General features: G+C 42.0%; 1 protein-coding gene across 3 annotated transcripts in view; it reads left to right on the top strand.

The window, feature by feature from the left end:
* Window positions 1–19,578, top strand: part of PRKAG2 (protein kinase AMP-activated non-catalytic subunit gamma 2) — a 217,328-nt gene that overhangs the window by 143,068 nt on the left and 54,682 nt on the right. For all 3 annotated transcript variants that reach the window (XM_066550880.1, XM_066550889.1, XM_066550896.1), the window contains one exon: window positions 5,503–5,717. In XM_066550880.1, the coding sequence (XP_066406977.1) occupies window positions 5,503–5,717 (215 nt within the window). The remainder of the gene's footprint in view (window positions 1–5,502; window positions 5,718–19,578) is intronic.

The raw sequence follows: 19,578 nt of genomic DNA, 5'->3' as shown, positions 1-19,578 counted from the left end.
ATTACTTTAGGGGTGTATTTTTCTCTTCCTCTGATATATGAAAGCATCAGAAATGTGTTTGTGGAAACAAGTAAACTTCCCATTGAGTGGTGTACCTGCTACATGGAAATCCTCAGAGCTGTTTCAGTAAGATTGAAACAAAAGCCTTTGCTGATGCAGCTGGGATCGATGCTGCTCAGCTGGAACCAGGGAGCTTGGAAGGGCTGGAAGGCCTGGCCATTACATGAGTGATGCAGTGTCAATCACAGATAAAGGCTGTAGGGTTCAAGAGTAGGACCTGTAATTCTTATATGGTGGGAAGCACTTGAACTGGTGTGTGAGTGGCAATGTTAGATAAAATAGGAAATTTCCTGAGCAGTATCCATGCTATTTTTTTGTCCAATAGCTCTTCAGATTTACTCTTCAGACTTCATTTGTTATTTTTAAACTAACGGGTATTTTATAACATTTAGTGCCAATGTCATCAGCACTGTTTGGATAGAAACAGGCAGTAACCATTTACCTGCTGATGGGTTCAGAGCTTTACTACCATTTAGTGGCATTAAACCTCATTTCACATCATTTGCATTGATTTGCTTATGTGTCAGAATTAACATAGTATTGTGTCTGAAGAGTGAATCAGCTTAATGAACCAGCAGCTCAGCTCAGATTCACTTGTGCTGCAGGGTACTTAAAATTCAGCAGCCACAGCCTGCAGCCTTCTCTGTTTCACTGCCAGCAGAGAATGCAAATGAAAGGACAGTGCTGTCCTGGGAAAGAGTCAAGACAAAAAGTGTCACATGAAGACACTGCAAATGGAAATTCCTTTTGGGTTTTGTTTTGGGGGTTTTTCTGGTTGGTTTCTTTTTTGTTTGTTGGTTCGTTGGTTGGGGGTGGTTTTTTTTTGTTGTTTTTGGTGCGAGTTTTTTGGGGATTTTTGTTGGTTTTTTTGTTTGTTTGTTTTTTCCTGAGAGGTTTCACTCTAAGTGGTAAATGAATATGTCCCTCTATATAAACTTGGGAAACTGTTTTAGCCACAGCTTTAAGTATTAGCAGCGTTATGATTTGTTTGATCGGGTACAGGATGAGGGAATACTGAAGTGTGATTAATAGGGAAAGTGCAAAGAGTGATTTCATTTTCATGGCCAGTAACTCTCTCCAGTTTCAGCAACTTAAGTACACAAATGTAAAAGTAGAATTTTGAGGGCAAGCTGCTGGCTCCAACCTTAGGGCTCTCAATGGGAAGTGTGACTCTGTGACTGTCCCCTGAAGCCAAACCTCTGTAAAGGATTGTTAGCACATCCCTCAAATCCCTTCCAGCATCCTATGGGGGTGGCTCCAAAGGTTCATGGGGGCAGCAGCTGCTTTTCTTTCTGGAAAAGGACTGATGAAAAGGGAGGCTTTGGCAGGAATCACTGGGCTGTGAGCATCCTGCCTCCCAGAAACCACCAGATGCATCCTGCCAGGTCAGGCATGAAACGTAGGTGACAGAACTCATTGTGGGTGTCACCCTGGGAATGTAGGGAATGTAGGAGGGCATCCACCCTTCTTCCCTTGGGAGTACATGGATGACAAGGCAGCACTTCATCCTTTCCTGTCATGTAGCACTGGAGGGCTGGTTTGGATCAGAGTGCCCAAGTATGTGGCTGAAAAATGCTGTGCAAAATAAGGGCTTTATTTAAGAGAAATTGTTGTAAATACCTAGGGAAACAAATGAAAGGAGCAACATTTGGTTTGTATGTGCCCAGCTTGATACCAGCCAGTGCTGGGTGTGACTTGAGCTAAAGGTGTGGGCACTGCCATTCCAGCAGCACTTCCTTGGGGCTTTTGCATCCAACCCATGATGTGTGGCTTGATCCCAGCTGAAGATGATCAAATAGGGGTAGAAAACTGAGTGCTGGGCCATCCCTGTGTGCTGTCCCTGTCACAGGGGGAAGGCAGCTGGAGACAGCCCCATTCTGCTCCAAGTCTGCCATCTAGTTCTGCAAGGATCTCACATACACATTCCATGTGAAGTTGTAATATGAAAGTTGTTTTGAACCACATATTCCTGTGAATCTCATGAATATTCTTATTCATATGCATAATCAGTTATGCAAATGCTTCATCAATTTGGAGACCACAAAGTTATCCTCTATATTTGCACTTGCTTTGTCCTGAGAAAGTTTTGCTGTGTTCTGACTCATTCTCACATTACCTCTCAGGCTGTTTCAGGACTGGATGGGGTTAATCAATAGGAAATATAGAATCATTGAATCATCAAATGTTTTGGGTTGGAAGAGACCTTAATGATCATCCAGTTCCAACACCAAAGGACAAGTCCTTTTGTTAGCCAGAGACACAGCAACCAATCTGCTAGACCCTCTTCTCTCTTTCTAATTTTCTTCTAAAATTTCTTTCTCCTATAAAAGAGGGACAGCTATTTAGTTTCATAACTTAAAAACACCACATTTTGTTCATACTGTTACCAGAACTAGTAGGGTTTGTAGCCAATGTCAAAGTTTGTTTCTTCCCCCAAATCCTACATACATAGCAAATTGTTTCAGCTTCATTATAGAAGAATCCTGATTTGTTGTCTGGTTTTTCCCTGCTTAGTTGTTTTAAGTACATTCTCCCATACAAACTGGTTTTAGCCATGGGATAGAGTTGTATCTTGTCTCTTCACTGGATTCCTTCTGCTGTAGTAGAGCAGGGCACCCACTGCAGGTACAGATAACAATTTATTTACACCAGTGCTGCTGTTTAGTTGTCAGGCCAATAGGACTAAAGTTAATACAAAGTCCTGTTACTCCTGAACTGATTTGCTCTGGAGATATATTACAGATTTTCATTCTTTGATGTGGAAGGCTTTTATAAAGTCCTTTTCATAGGGTTTAGGGTGTTAGGCTGTATCACAGCAGCCAAAAGTATTTTGTGGCAATATTTGTAAAAAATTTAGCATTTCCTATGTGATTATGACTTCAATATCAGTATTGTACAAATGTAAATAACATAGATACCCCAATAATACTCTGAGGTAGGCTTATAAAAGACTGAAAAGTTTAATTACATTAATTTTATCAAGTACCCTGCAAAATAATTATATTTTTCTCTCCAACTCTGTGCAGAAACTGAGTCACAGACGAATTGAATCTCAGATGTATTAGGGTGTGCCTCACAGCAAGTACTTTATGTTTGAAGTGCCTGGTTGAAACAAACAGTTCTGAGGCTCAGAGTGCTGGAGTCACAGATGCTCCTCATCCATAAAAACTCATGCCAAGTATCCAAGGCTGGCATCCAAAAGGAGATTCACCACCAGTGAATGTTCTTGTAAGATGGAAACCAGGCTGTCTGTCCTGCCTGGGCTGTGACATGTCTGTGATGGGAGTTTTCACAGGATGTAAGAGGTGTTACTTCCATGGTCCCCTTTGGTCCCTGTGTCCTACAGATGTCCTCTGCTCTTGGCAGCCTTGCTGGGCTGCTGAGTGTGTGGTTTCTGTATGTCTGGTAAAAGCTCTTCTGGCAGAGCCTCTCGGAACTGGAAATGGCTCTTGTGGACTTGCAGAATACATTAGCACACAATGAACCCATTCCAGCAGCAAGACTTTAAGATCTAATGGTGTTTTTCTCCCTTTTAGTGGTTTTCCATTTGCATCGATTGCAGCTATCTCAGCTTCCAGTCTGAGCATGCAGGGAACATTTGTTCCATAAAAACCCAGAGGAGCATCTTCCCCAGAACTGCTTATTTAAATTTGTCTGCAAGCAAAAACTGAACAGGCAAGTTAGGTGTCCTTTCAGTCCTTAGGGAAGTGTGGCACGCTCTCCAGTCCCCTGAAATGAGCAGGGCTTGGGGACATTGAGAATGCCAGGGTGGTGACTCTTGCCTCACTCTGTGGTGTGTCACATCTGCCAACATCTGTACCTGCCTCCAACCCCAGTCCCCTCTGAGGTATTGCTGCTTGACTGGCAGAGCTGCAGGGCTCCTTAAAAATCAAATTAAATGGAAGTCCAGCTGCAAGCTTGGAAAAGGACCAAAGATAGGGACTGAGTAGGGGGGTCCTTTTTGGTTCCAGCAAAGCTGAAGTTTATCAGTGAGAATTAAGATTTTCTTTGAAAGAAATAAATACAGTACTCTGTGCCACTAAACCCACCATTAGTAAAACATATTAGATCCTAATTATTTTGCAGGTTCCCTGTTGAGTGACTCTATTATTATAGCGTTAAGTCTCTTATTATGTAAAAGCCATCAGGAAAAGTTGTTTTCAAAGAAGAATAATAGGTAAAGAACAGTTACCCATATTACATGTTAATTCCTTTAAACACAGACTATGCCAACTCTTCCCCAGATATGTCAGGAGTAACAGTTTCTTCAAGTAATAGATCCCTCCCTGAATTGTTGGGTGTCCAGTGTTCCAAGTCTGGGAAATTAGGAAAAAACCTCTGGTGCAATAATCTCTGGTGGAGCCCTGAAAGCTCCCACCAAGCAGCCAGATTTACCATGAAAATGCAACATTGTGTTCCCAAACACTCCTTTGAGTAGCCTGGGCTTTTATGCTCATTAATCTGCTCTCTTTAGATGGGCTAGAGTCCCCTTTGGACTAACTGATCATCTACATGAATCTGTGAGCCAAACTCAGAGGTCTTACAGCCCACTTAAAAATACACATCCCAGTTCAGGCTCATGGTTTTTATGATCTAAGTCTATCCTGATTTGTGCTGGCACCAGAGAACCACCCTTGGTTTGCTGATGTACATGGAACCAGAAACACAGATGTTGGAACCTGAATTTTCTGACTGGTGGTGGATGTCTTCTGATTCTTAAATGGGTAATAAACACAGTTTAAATCTGTTTGTTCACAATTCAGAGCTGCCCTAGGAACATAACCAAAAATACAGCTGGGGTACATACACGTGTCAAATGAAAACAGGGTGCTCACAAGAGCAATTATCTACTGCTGACACTGATTTTTGGCAAAAGATATGATCAATCTTTCTCCTCAAAGGCAGCTGAAAACAATTTTAGTTTGTACAAAAGCTGTACAAGAGCTTTACAGAAAGCAAACTGAGGCTCAGGAGGAATATGCTCTGTTTCTTTTTTGTCTCTGCTCCTAATTGTATTTTTACAGCTGGCTGAGATACTGTTAAAATAATGAAAAATAAGGAAAAGCAACCATTAAAGGTTTTGAGCCATGTGCCATGAGATAAAGGTAATCCTGAGACTCACTGGAGTATTAAAATGACAACAATAAAGTAATACCCATGCTGAGTGTCATTTTAGAAATGAGCAATCAGACAGGAGGGCAATACAAGAGAAACCTCCAGCACTCCCATCCTGCCACTGGGCCTCCCTGTAGTGGATCAGACAGTTCAACCAGCCTAAAAGTGCTTTAATGGCAAGGCACAGATTCCCTTTCACAAACAAGGAGGTGAGATCCCTACTTTTAGTTTGGGGAAATGTGATGGAAAATACAGGATTTCTGTAAAGCTGAGATTTCCATCTGCTTTTCACCTGAGCTGATCTTTGGGCATTTTTGTTGTTCACAGCCTCTGGCCTCTCCTCTTCTCCATCTACCCCAACACAAGTGACCAAGCAGCCCACGTTTCCTCTGGAATCCTACAAGCATGAGCCTGAGAGACCAGAAACAAGAATTCACTGTTCCTCACCTCCAGACACGGGGCAGAGATTTTCTCTGCCTCCATCACAAAGTGCAGCCAAGCCTCCCATCATGACACCAGCTCCCTGTGCTACCTCAAAACCTGTGAGTAAAGCTTGTGTCCAGTTTTCCAGTGGGAAATGTGCAGGGCTGTGTGTGGACTGTGTCTTGTGTTACAGCTGATGGGCTGCAGTGTGGCTGTCCATACTGTGGGACAGAATGAGAACAAGGATTTTTAGCTCAGCTTAATTCAGGGCTTGGCTGAGAGGGCACTGGGAATCCAGAGGTGGAGGTTTCCTTCTGATTTATCCAAATAGTAACTAATCTTTGCACTGCCTTCAAAGTCAGTTTTGCAATAGCTTCAGATCCCAGGGTACACTGCTGAGATGCCACCTTAGAGGTGGATAAAATTTTATTTAGGATTTTCTTTTATCTCTCTTAAGAAGAGCTGATGAGAGAGTTAGCAGCCAAAGAGAGCATATAAAAAAGAAATTCACAATCTGAGCTGCAGGGGCTCTGAGTCCCTGCTGCCTCTGGAGTCTGAGATGACTGGGACAGCTGGTGACTAATAGCACACGTTGCTATCACACCTCCTGCCCCAGCCCAGGGAGTAGAAAAAGAAGGGCAGCACTACCAGGGCATTTATCCAGCCTCCCACCTAGAGGTGTCTTCATTAGAGTGGTTTCTTCAGTTCCTGGTAGTGCATGAACTCAGCAGTTCCTGGGAGCACATGAACTCCAGCCACTGATATTCTGCACAGCTCTGTGCCTCCTCCCTCTCCCTTGGCCAGCCTGAGCCTCAGAGGCTTCACTCTCCTTTTCTTTCTCCTCTGCCTTTTTGCCCCTTCTCCTTTTGTGTTAATTCCTTTGCATTACCTGTATCTTTCCATTCCTCTGACTCATGGAACCAGCAGACTGTGATCTGTCATCAGAGTAAACCACCCTGCATCTGTCTTGCCCAGTTTTTCTTCCCTTTTTTCCCCTCCAAAACAGAAAGTCTTCAACATTTTTTGTATCTAGAAACCTAGAACTGTAAAGGGCATACAGGTTCATGAGGTCAGTTGCTCTGCTGAACAGCTATGAGTCCTGTTTCATTCCAGTTCTCAGTAATTTATTTAAAAGCAGGAAGTTTCCTCCCACTCACCCATGGGAAAGCTGTTCCAGGATCTGAACACAGCAACACAGCAACCCCAAAGCCTTTTTGCTTTTGTGAGAGGTACCTGCAGCAGCAGCAGCTGTTGTGCTGAAAGCATTTGGGTCCTGGATCAGAGTTCATCTGCTGCTTTCAAGTCATTCACACACATCCCACAAAACACCTGCCCTATTTTGGGGGCCCCTTCTGTAAAGGCCAGGAAATCTCTGATTTTCAACATAATTTTTTCATGGACAGGTTATAAATATTTGCTTTTATAATTAATGGCCTTTTTCATTCATTGTTTGCTACATCCTGTTGTACCAGTTGCCAACCTTTGTTTTTTCAGATTAAGTAAGCCAAACTCTCCCTACATATTACAGACTTTCTGTTTTTCTGCTATGCAAAAGTAAATAATTAAAGTATTAAATAAAATAAGTCCTACATTTATAGTTAGGGAACTCCAGCAGTAACTCTTCTGCATCTAGCTCACTGCCTTTCCATGTCAGTATATCCTTGGGGTACAGAAATTATTAAACCCAGAGGTTTGTAGGATACAAAAATATTTTGGGTAGGTTTTAGTCAATCAGTCATATTATTTCCATATGAATGTGTTCATCTGTGTTTTGCAGCTACAGAAGAGTCTTTTGTACCTGTTAGAATAGAATTGAGGAAACAGCATAATCTTAGCACATTCCACTGACTGAAAGACTGAAAAGTTTGTTTTGTTTTTGATTATTTGCTGATTCAGACAACATGAAGCTGAGCAGAAGATGCCAGAATAAAGAAACAGAATTCTCAGCAGGTTTTTATGAACAGTTGTGGTTGTATATATGTACAAGAGCGAGTCTGGGGAGTAACTCAGAATGCTGGACTCAGTTCCCTCCTGCTCAGAAGATACAGAAATGTGTGGGATGTGTAGCACCTGATTGTCTGGTACCCCCTGTACTTGTTTATGTCTGAGAGCAGTGAGTGTGCAGGGCTGCCACTGAATCATTGGGGGTTTGGTTTACTTGGCAATAAATGTCAGCAGCCACAGAGCAGTGAGGAGCAAAGCTCTGGATGTTTAATTTTCAACAGAGACTGAAAAGAGAGATTAGATTTGCCATTCTCTTCTAGGAGAAACTGTTAGAGAGAAAAGCTCAGTTCCTGCAGAAGGACATGAATCTGAAGCTGATGAGTGTTCTCTCAGCACTGTCATGTATTTTGATCCCTGCAAATTATTGACCCAACATTCCTCTGCAAATACAACAGCACTATACAAACATTCTTGAGGACTGTATTTCAAGCATTTCATTTATTCTGAGCTGTGTGTTAATAAATACATCATTGCACAATCATGTGCCATAAACAAATATGTAAGAGGAAAACTCAATTTCCTCTTTATTTACATCACTATTTGGTGGCAGAACAATTTCAGTTATTTTTAAAACACTATAAATTTTATGATAAATGCTGTTAGGTGATCAGTTCAATGATATGCAGTCTTCTATGCTGACATCTGAAATGAGAAATTGACTCTTATCTACAGGGTTCTGTCAACTTAAATCTCATTTACTTATTACATTGCTTAACTGGTAATGATAATGTGGGAGACCCCAGAACTATTATAAATGAATCATGATTGCTATATATATTGCAGTTGGAAAGAGGAACCCTTGGACCAAGACCTGGAAATATTATTAAAATTAAAAAAAAAAAAAAAAAAAAAAAAACAAACCAAAAGAACAGATGACTCTAGGAAGATATATAGGACTTGGAATTAATCTTATCCCATTTTTGTAATAATTGCATTTGGAGCTGGTTCTGAAATTGTTTTTGACCTGTCTGAGATTCAGGTGCAGAATGGTTAAATCTGTTCAGTAAGAGAGAAGACATGGAGGGAAGAATAAAAATACTTATTTCCCAGCAGATGTAGCCAAAACCTTTCATGTTTTAGTAGCACTTGCAACAGTGGGTATTTTCATGTGATTTTTAAGCCTTCAGTTCTGGGGAGGGGAATAAATAGTGGGAGACACTTGCTGAAGGAGGAGGTCCCTCTCTCAGGAACTATCTCAACCCAGTAGACAAAGCTGAGCAAATTAACCTCATGCTAAATGGGTGTCTGTGGTAATCACCAAGGCCTGGATTTATCCCACCTAACTTTAGAAACCTTTCTGAGCTGCTTAAGCTGGGAGTGCAGCAGCTCCAGTTGTGTCTGCATCCCCCAGAGAGGAGTTTGCAGGGGATGAATCAGATCCAGGGGGCTGAGGAGCCTCTGGGACTCACTGGGCAGGAAGGCTTTGGCTCCAGGTGCTGCATTTCTGATCCAGACAGCATCAGGTGCCCAAAGCTGGAGCTGCTGGGCTGTCCCACACCACTGCAGCAGCTCTGCCAGCCTCTCCCCTGCGTGTGGAGGTGTTCCTGGTGCCTGAGTTTGAAGGTTATAATGAGAGATGCAGCTGATAAGAGATCAAAGCTGTGCCTAAAGATTACTGTGTGTGCTGCATGAAACAGCAAAGGAGCAATTTGATTTCTCACAATGCAGTTCACTGTTCTGTACTTTGGCCTTGTGTTGTTTGGGTGGTGTAACCTTCAAGCAGTGAGTGGTGGATGATAACTCTTCTCTAGTGTGACATTAGGAACCATGATAGAAGTGCAGAGAGGTTGTAAATTCAGTACCAAACCTGTTTGCCCTGTTTCCACCTTGTCTGTATTTTAAAGTGGAATGTGGTACACTGGGCCTTATGTGGTTGTATCCTTTTTTTCCATCCTTTCTTCTTCCCCTGATGCATAAGGCACTGTGAAAATAGCACTACTCACTGCAAACACAAGCATTTATTTCTGTGCTACCCCATCTCCTGGTTCCCCTTTCCCAGCATGAGAGGAGCCCAGGCCAGAAGGTGCTGGCTCCAGACTGGAGAGGTCACTTTGGGTGGAACACAAGGCTGGGGCTTCCTCTGCTCACAAGAAGTGACAAAGGCTGAACCTGCCTACAAATGGTCCTTTCCCTATGGTTGTGTAGTGAGCCACTGCCCTCCAAAGAACTTCCAAGCCAAGTAATTCCCCAGAATGTTCTTAGCAAGAGGAAAAGTCAGTCAGAGACTTACTCTAAGCTTGTGTGAGTGAATCCTGGTAAAACTGCAGACAGAAGGGAGTCTGGGCTGTATTCGTTTTGCACAGTCCTTGCTGCTCTGGCATATGGGAGAGGAGAGATGTGATGTACAGCTGGGACTCTCTTCCAGCCCTGGATAAAAGGGAGAAACCAGATTGTTCCTGCAGCTATCACTTGTTAAACAGTAGCACTTCCCTGCAAAGCTATTCATGCTGTTTCTTAGCCAAAATGTAGTAAACTCCAAAACAGGGCTGTTAACTTGTTCAGAGGGAGAGAGAGGCTGTTGCATCACTCCCTGTGCTGGCAAGGAGCCTGGGAACCAGGATGTGTGTGTGCAGCAGGTCCTTTGGTTTGCCTCTCTCCAAAAAAAAAAGCCATACCACCTAGCAGAGCTCCAGAGCTGCTGGGTGAGTCAAGAGATTGAAATCTGATGGGGAGAATAGAAAAGTGTTCTTTGATTCTGAGAAGGTCAAAAAAAAACCAAAATAAACCCTCCAAAAAAACAAAACAAAACCGAACAAATAACAACAGCAAAAAAAAAAAAAAAAAAAAGTACAGGCTGGGGGAAAAATGGAATCCAGTTTTCCAATGTACCAGAACTCCTTATTTCAGTATTTGTGTGGTTTAAGGCAGTGTATGAGAGTGCCAAGACATTACTGTGATTCACACCACAGTAAACTGATCACCAAAATTAGAGCCCCAAAAGCTGTCATTAACCAGGGAAAAAGCTCTGGCAGTGCTGGTGTGTCCAGGCTCCTTTTAAATGCTTTAATAGCAGCACTCCTGGGAGGTGATTGTGTTCCCTAAGAGATCCCAGGAGCTGGAACAAGCTATCCTTGTTTAATCCCTTTTCCCTGTGGGAGCTGTTGCTATCCATGTGAAAATGTGTTTAAATTTAAAATATTTCTCCAATAGTGGGCACATAACTAATTAGTTGCAAACCTAGTAAAGTAATCACTCTGTGATCAACCCTACAACAATTCCAAAAATACTGCTGGGAAAATGTTTGGAGCCCACCTGATTTGATTTCAGTCTCCTTTGGCAGAGCATGATGGTGCCTTGACTGAATCAAACCTATATCACGCTACTTTTTAATCACAGCTATCATTTTATTAATATTCTGTTTCCTCACTTCACTTTCTCCCTATTAGTCATATCTTTTGTATCCCATTTGGTGTTTTTCTCCCATTTTAGTATTTAGAATATGCAAAAAGCATCTTGCTATCCCTTTTATATTGGTTAATTTGTTGGTTGTTTTTTTTTTTAATCTACTTACTGGTTTTAAAAGAAAAAATGTTCAACCACAACCTCCTGAAACACTGGTGCCCTCACATATTTGTGTTCTGGTTGCAGTGTCCAGATTTGTGCAATCAGTCTTACAATGCAGAGAAATTTTTTTGCATAAAGATGATTTTTTTGTGCCCTAAGGAAATGTGTGTCTGTGTCTTGTGGCTTTTTCTGCAGCTAAAGAAATAATTTCACAAACTATCTATGGGTTCACTCAGTGGAGAGTTTATTTTAATTACATGAAATCCTACAATTCCTGTTCCTCCTAGTCTTAGATCAAAAGGAGGAAGGTGAGGTGGGAAGGATGAATAGCCAGAATGCTGAGTCCAATCAATTCCCAGCTGCTTTGGCAGCTCTCATAAGACTATAAGTAGCTAAGGCAATTAAAACTAGAGCATCTCTGGGGCTTTTTTAAGATACTCATTGGTACTGAAATGATGACCCCAGCACCCTGAAGAGACAATTAGTAGCTTAAACCTAAATTACTTCTATCACCCTAAATCCTGCACTATGCATGGTATAAAAAGGCTAAACCTAAGGATCTGGCCTGGTGTGTCTGCATAAATAGATATCTTTTGGTTAAGTACCATGTCTGTATAAATAGATATCTTTTGGTTAAGTACCATGATGTAAGAGGGTGCTGGAGGGACAGCCTCATTTTACCCATTGAACTGATTTCTCATGGCATGGTTTAGCTTGAATTTTAGACTTGTTAATTTAATAAGCATCCTGTTATTCTGTTTAGAATATCAGAACTTCTGGTAGGAGTAACCTCCATCAGTGATTAGAAGCCAGATGCCTGCTCTCTGATTTAATATAAAGCTGCAGTTTCATGCAGGGTCACTGATAATTTCTTCCCAGCTGTATCTGGACAGTTTTGGAGCACTAAAATTATTCACTATCAGGGCTGTTTATTCACAAAGCAGTAGGGATTATAGAGCAAAGCTTTCCCATGAGAATGGAGGAGAGATAAACAGTTTGAACCTGTTTGGTTGCACCTTTCCTGCTTCTGGATTGGACTAGAGGGAAAGTGACATAAGAATAAGGAAAAAATTATATGGAAGGGAACTCTTAGAATTCCTAGCCATCTTCATCTCTCTTAACCCAGTTTTGTCTATATTTAATTTTTAGATACACTGTCTTTAATGGCCAACAGAGATTTGAAGCTTTGAATGTAAAAGGCTGCTTGACACCAGGAGGAAATTTTCTGTGTAAAGCAGTCAAATTCCTTTCTCACTTACTCACAACATTCCCCAATCCCTTTCTCTGACTGGATGAAATAAACTGGTGAAGTTGGAAGAAATAAAAGGGGACATCCCAAAAAGGGCTCACTGCTTCTTTCTCCCAGCTTTCACATTTTATAGTGTCACTACCTGCTTGTGCAAGAGGAGAGCAATACAGCTCTTTAAAAATGCAGCTGGTTGTTGTGGTTTGGTTTGGTTGTTGTTTTTTTTCTCTTTTAAGATTACAATCAAGCAGGTTTGGCCATTTGAAAGTCAGCTGCATGGGCTGCTGAGTCAGAGGAGGACTAGATACCATCTTGGCAGCAGCCTGGAAAAATGTTTCCATTGTGCTGGTGAAATGAATGCAAAATATTTATTCTTTGAGCTTGTTCACAACAGCAGCTCAGTTCTCAGCTGGAACTGAGGGTGGGGCCATGTGGAAGACATTTATAGGAAGACAATAATGATTTGTACAGGGCCCAAGGTGTACATAATCTTATTTTATGATTAACAAAGGACAAGGCTCCAGCCATATGGAACTCATAAGCTGAAGTGTAAACCAGTGAAGTAATCAACAGAGAATGAAAGAGAAAAAGTAATGGAGGCAGAAGGTTAGCAAAAGAAAGGGAGGGAGCAGAATTCAGGAGGAGAGGGATTACTTTAATCTTTTTGCATATTTAGGGTTACAGTAAAATACCAGTGCTGAGGTTCATACCTTGGACTTTTGAAATTTTGATCCATCATACTTTTTCACTTCCAACTGCACAAATCAGGTCATCTGTGGTACATGGAGAGTCTTCTTCCTTGTACCTCTGAACAGAAAGTTACTAATGCTATTTTGTGGTATATGAGCACATATGATTCAAGCAGAAAAATAAACATGCTTTTTGCCCTGGGGACCTTATTGTCCAAGAGCCTGATCTAGCAAAACAGGCCAGGCAAATTCTAAAACTGTAAAAAACCTTGGCTTAAGCAGGGTTGTTCCCAAACACTACTTCCAGTGCATGCTTGCAGAAGAGGCTCTAAGTGTGGCCATAACAGAGGTAGCAATGACAGAAGGCACTGAGGAAAGGTAACCTGAAGGTTACAGCACTGGGTTTGGCTGGGGTTGCTATGTTTTTATGTTGCTGAATTTCAGGTGCTGCTTTGTTCTGGCTGATGTCAGTGTGGTGATGGCCTTGATCCAGGAAAACACTTAAATGTGTGGTTGGATTTAAGCACAGTGGTAGCTCTGTTGGAGTCAACAGTAGTGGAGCACTTAAAGCTCTGTGTGTGTGTCAAGGCACTTTGCTGGATCAGGGTCTTTGTGCAATTTTTATGGTCTATTAAAATATTTTAAAATGACAACAGCAGGTACTGGATATGAGAAAGGAAGCTGAAGGACAGAGGATAAAAAAAGAATCAAGGAAAATATTAAAAGTTCAAAAAAATGAGAGGAGAGAGGAGAGGAGCTCTTGGTGCCAATGGGAAATTGCTGCTGAGTGAGTGGCAGGGAGAGCAGCAGCTGGAGGATTGCTCTCTGCCTGCTCTTGTGTGTCTGGCATTTCTTTGGGGGTCAGGATTGCAATTACTTGGAAACATTGATGGTGTGTCCTACCTTGGGATGGAGCTCCTTGTGTACATGGGAACAGCTACTGATGCAGACATGGTTTATGAGAGGGGACACCTGACCCCTTTCCCAAGAGCCTGCCAGAAACAAAAGCAAATCCCAGCAGACATCCTGCACACAGGAACAGGACACTGCCAAAGCTGATCTCTTAGCTGTATTCACTGTGAGGAACACACAGAATCATTCTGGAAAAGACCTCTGAGATCATTGATCTTTCACTGATACTGAGTGCCACATCCACTCATTCCTTGAACACCTCCAGGGATGGTGACTCTGTCACCTCCTTGGGCCTCCATTCCAATGTTTAACAACAATAATCATGAAGAAATTCCTCCTAATGTCTAAACTGAACCTCCCCTCATGCACCTTGAGGCTCTGGCCTCTTGTCCTGTGACTGTTTCCTGGGAGCAGAGCCTGACCCCAGCTGGCTGCACCCTCCTGGCAGGAGCTGTAGGAGTGAGAAGGTCTCACTGAGCCTCCTTTTCTCCAGGTTGAGCCCCCCTGATCTCCCTCAGCTGCTGCTCACAGAATTCACTCCCCAGACCTTTCTCCAGCTCTGTTGCCCTTCCCTGGACATGCTCCAGCCCCTCAATGTCCTTCTTGTTGTGAGGGGCTCAGAACTGGACACAGCACCTGAGGTGTGACCTCACCTGTGCTGACTACAGAGGGACAATCATTTCTCTCATTGCTGGCACCCAATTCTTGTGTACTTTCTGTGGCAATGATTTTGTATCAACTTTCTTCCCTTTTCCCATGAGGGCACGGCTATGGTACAATATGAACTGGTCATTAAGCAGTTGCTTCCATCATCAAAGATTTTATGGGTACAGAGGTTACACCATGAAGATATAGATGCCTTTTTTTTTCTCATGCCCTCATGGATTTGGCTGTTGCTATTTCAGGGAAAAAAATGATGGAATTGAATGAATGTTTTAGTTGAAGAGTCATTAAGGAAAGCAAGAGTTTGAAAAGGAGAAAAATAGTACCAGAGACCCCTGACTGCAACCATCTGCCCCATCAGAGATCACTTGTGCAGCCCTAAGCCACTTGGTCTCTCAGTGCCTCAGTTTCCCATTTATAAAAAAATGGGGCTACACTGCTCTCAGTCAGAAATGTTATAGTGATAAATGTGTAAAAAAGTTCTGCATAACTCAGATAGTTTTTGAACAGGAGCTGCAAGTGGCTTAAGATAAGCTAACCATAGATAGAATCTGTTGTGTTTAAAGTTTGTAGCAACAGGCTTTCATGCTGCAGGCTGTACTGTGGCCAGGAAGCTCTCATGTTTTCAGAGCACATCAAGATTTACACAAAAGATCACTGTGAAGTCAGCTGCTCTTCTGAGCCCCAGGGAGGCATGTCAAGAAATAACTTCAGCTCTTCTCAGACATTTCACTACAGACTCAATCTGCATCTCAGGTTAGGTGCAGTGACCCCAGCATTTGCCATTTCCACACTGAAAGCACCCAGTGCCCATGAATGAACCTTTGTATCTGCATCTCCAGCAGCTCTGCAGGGACATGAGTGTGGGGGCTGGCTTGCTGGAGCTGTGTCCCTGGTGCTTAGTGTGGAAATAATTTCCATTTTTTTTTTCAATTCCACTTCCTGGAATACAGGGAAAAGCCTCAGCACTATCTGCATGTCCCTTTATGATCTTGTTTGTGGCCCTGAAACACTGAGCTCATGTGCTTGACAGGCTTCTTGCTCAGCACAGCCCTTGTTTCAGTCCTTCCAGGGGGTGTCAAACCACTGAGCACAGTCTGGTTTTGGTGTACGTGGAATGAGGCAAGGATGCAGTTAAGAGGCTGTGAAAAGGGAAAACAAGCATGGCAGAAGGAAGGTATCCATTGTGTGAGCTGTCATTGCAGGTCTCTTTTGTGCATAACAATAAAAAAAAAAAAAAGAAGCAGCACACAAAAACAAGGCCTGGAGTGATCAGCAGTACATCTGGAATGAATTCAGGAAGAGGGTCAGGTTCCTCAAGCTATGCACATTCAGTGCCATCAGAAAAACAGCTTTTAGTCAAAAATTAATTTACTTGGGGATTACAGGCCAACTGTGGAGTCTGTGCTGAAGGAGGTTTATATTTGTTTGTTTGTGCATAATAGCAGCTACTGTGAGATAAGAGGCTCACAAGCCTGAGTGGGGCCCCTGGTAGCACCCATGCCTCCAGTTTGTCAGCTCTGGGGTGGGCTTGAAATCTAAAGCAAACACACAAGCCCCAAGTGCTACCAGGAAGTTCTCCTCAGTGGTCAAAGTCCTCCTAGAGCTGCAGTGAAAAAAGACATTGTTATCTTTGCCTGGCTCTTTGAGAGAGCTCCCAAAAGCTCCTTCTGGAGCCCTCCTGGGATCCTCAGTGTGATGAGCACAGCAGAAAGTGGCCACCTGCAGCAGCTGCTCCTTTTCTGTTCAGCTGCACTTACTGCACCTCGTGGCACACAGGAGGTATTTGTTCAGCCCAGGTCTAGGCCAATTTCTTGAAGTTTTATTGATGTTGTGGGTGACTCAGCTCTGAGCTGTAAGTTGTCTGAATTTCTCAGAAAAGCACCTTTGTAACTCTGCCCTACATCTGATGCCCTGGTTGGACAGATCTGATTCAGCCTTTCAGAACTGCTGATGGTTGTGGGAATGGCAGCCTGGGAGAGCTGGGGCTGCTCAGGGTGGACAGGACAGAGCTTCAGAGAGACCTTAGAGCACCTTCAAGTGCCTTAAGGGGCCACAAGAAAGCTGGAGAGAGACTTTTCACAATGGCTTGTAGTCATTGGACAGGGGGAGATGGTCTTAGGCTGAAGGAGGGAAGGTTTAGAATAAATTTTAGGAAGAATTTTTTTACTCTAAGGGTGGTGAGGCACTAGGCTTGAAGCTGTGGATTCCTCATCTTTGAAAGTGTTCAAGGATGGGGCTCTGAGCCAAGCTGGTCTAGTGGAAAGTGTCTCTAACCAGGGCAGGGGATTGGAATAAAATTACCTTTAAGGTCCCTTCCGAACCAAACCATTCCATGATTCTAAAATTACATTTTGATGATAGACTGTGACCGTGTTCACAGGGGTCTGAGGATGAGGGAAGAGACGAGGATCTGACTCCACGTTTCAGAAGGCTTCATTTATTATTTTATGATATATATTATATTAAAACTGTACCAAAAGAATAGAAGAAAGGATTTCATCAGAAGGCTAGCTAAGAATAGCAAAAGAAGGAATTATAACAAAGGCTTGTGGCTCAGACAGAGAGTCTGAGGCAGCTGACTGTGATTGGCCATTAATTAGAAACAACCCCATGAGACCAATCCCAGATGCACCTGTTGCATTCCACAGCAGCAGATAACCATTGGTTACATTTTGTTCCTGAGGCCTCTCAGCTTCTCAGGAGAAAAAATCCTAAGGAAAGGATTTTTCAGCAAATATCATGGCTACAATAGACTACAATTCTGGTACTAGAATTTTGTGATGTTTACTCAAGCTTTAAGTATAGTATCAACTAAATTCAGGCTTTTTTAGGGGAAACATGTTTCATTTTAAGTTTAAAAAATATCACTGAAAGCTGGTGTAGTAAGTGTTCACTCAGTGAAGTCACTGAGTGAAGTTCACTCATGACTGAGCTTTGAAATATAACACTGAGATGAAGAAAGCAAAATGGTAGATAGTAAATGTGTTTATTTAAATCAGTTTTGGCTCTGAGTATTTTTTTTTCATTTGTTATTCTCAGTGGCCTCGGTTCTGCAGATTACTCATCAGTACTCTGGCCTCAATCCAGCTAAAGTACTTAAGTAAGTGCATAACTTTAACTAACATGAATAATCCTGTATTCAATGCCAGCAAATGGAGACACACATCCATGTGGGTTCCCTTTCTTCTTTCCCATTCACTTTAAATTAGTGAATGTTTACCTGTGTTCTACCATTAATAGTATCTTAATGTTCTGTTTGCTTTTTTTTTTAATGTACATTTTTCACAAGAAAATATCCACTATAATCATGCTTAGTACCTGATTGCTGCAGCTCTCTCCTGCAATAATTCCCTCTTGCTCTTAACTGAGCCCCTGAGTATGATGAGAGCTTGGTCTTATTTCAAAGAACCCAAGGAGCACTCCAGCATATGTGTAAAAACAGCTGAAGTATGTCTTTTTGATCATATACAATAACAAATATTTAAGATGAGAACACTTAAAAACTCTGGAAGAGATTAAAACTGAGTGGCATCCCTGTGTTTGCAGCCAGGTAGAACACTTGTAACATCTGTATTCATAACAAACTCAGGTTAGCTCCTCACAAGTACTTGACTTTGAAAGTTCTTCAAAAAGACAGAATTTAAATTGTGTGGCTGTTTGATTAATAACATCTCACACTGATAATTGTGATTTGGACTCATTTGGACTCCACCTACACTCAACATGAGTAATCTGAGGAAGGAATGTTGGCCACAAGGGCTTGTCTAGAGAATGCCTCTGATATTCTTGACTCTAAACTCCACCTTATCTGAGTAGCAGAGTGATACAGGATCAGACACAGCCACAGATTAGAGGTTATGTAAACAAATCCTGCCTCTTTCCTACTCCTGCCTTGACTTCTCTCTAGGAGTTTAGCTTGGGATCTTGTCTATTCCTTCATATTTTACTTTCTTTGAAGTTTATTTTTCAGAAGTGCTTAACTCTTCTCTCACTGGGACCATTTTTCTTTGCCTTAAACTGAGGTGCTGGAGGACACTGTGTGCAACACAGGTTCTTTGTTTCTGCTGTTAGATCAAAGGAAGTTCTGCAAATCTATTCTGTTTCACAATTAAGGAACAAAACTCACTGGGATTTAACTTCAAGTTCATTTCCATACAGAAATATTTAGGAAGGGCTCACCACTAAAAATGTGAAATCTCTCTGCATCTTTGTTCCATGTGTCTCCAGGGTAAGCAGATTCCAATACTCAGTATTGCAGTGAGGATTTAGTAGAAATTAAGATTGTCCATTTTGTCATCTTTCCTCGTGCAGCGTGCACTCCATTTTTATTTTTCTTTTTGTTTGTTTTGTTTTGTTTTTTGTTGTTGTTTTTAATTTTTGTTATTTATTTAGGATTCAGCTAAAATTGATTGTTGTTACATTTATGTTATCCGTTTGACCTACTAAAGATCGCCAACTGCTTATCACTAATAATTAACTCTGTAAAGTAATTCATATCGTAGCTGCTTTGTGGAAGGATACCTGCAGCAGGAGGCTGGTTGCTAGTTATAAAATGTAAAAGCAATATACACTTGTTCTATATTTCATGCCACAAGACTCCTGCTCAGGACCACTGGGACCGTCATATTCTGATCAGATTGGGATGAAATAAAAAAATCCTTCCAGGGTAGAGTTCTTATCCAGTGGCAAGCTCTGTCTGAGCTGTTTTGAAATGAAATTAGAGTTTCTTCAGCCTCACTGTACATACTGGAAATACATTTAGAATAGATGCTCCCTCACTTTCATACCTGCTGTGGGACAGTTGTGACCCTAATTTATCAGATTAGGGACAGAGCATCCAGCTGAACCCAGTAAGGACTCACTGGGGAATATTATCAGTGCCAGGCTGGTTTATGGGGCTTGGTTATTCTGTTCTAAACAAATTGTAAAATCTGAGCTGCCACCACCTTCATTTACACA

The sequence above is a fragment of the Molothrus aeneus genome, chromosome 1, assembly GCF_037042795.1.
Source record: "Molothrus aeneus isolate 106 chromosome 1, BPBGC_Maene_1.0, whole genome shotgun sequence".
Lineage (NCBI taxonomy): Eukaryota > Metazoa > Chordata > Aves > Passeriformes > Icteridae > Molothrus > Molothrus aeneus.
This window is presented reverse-complemented; position numbering and strand designations above follow the sequence as displayed.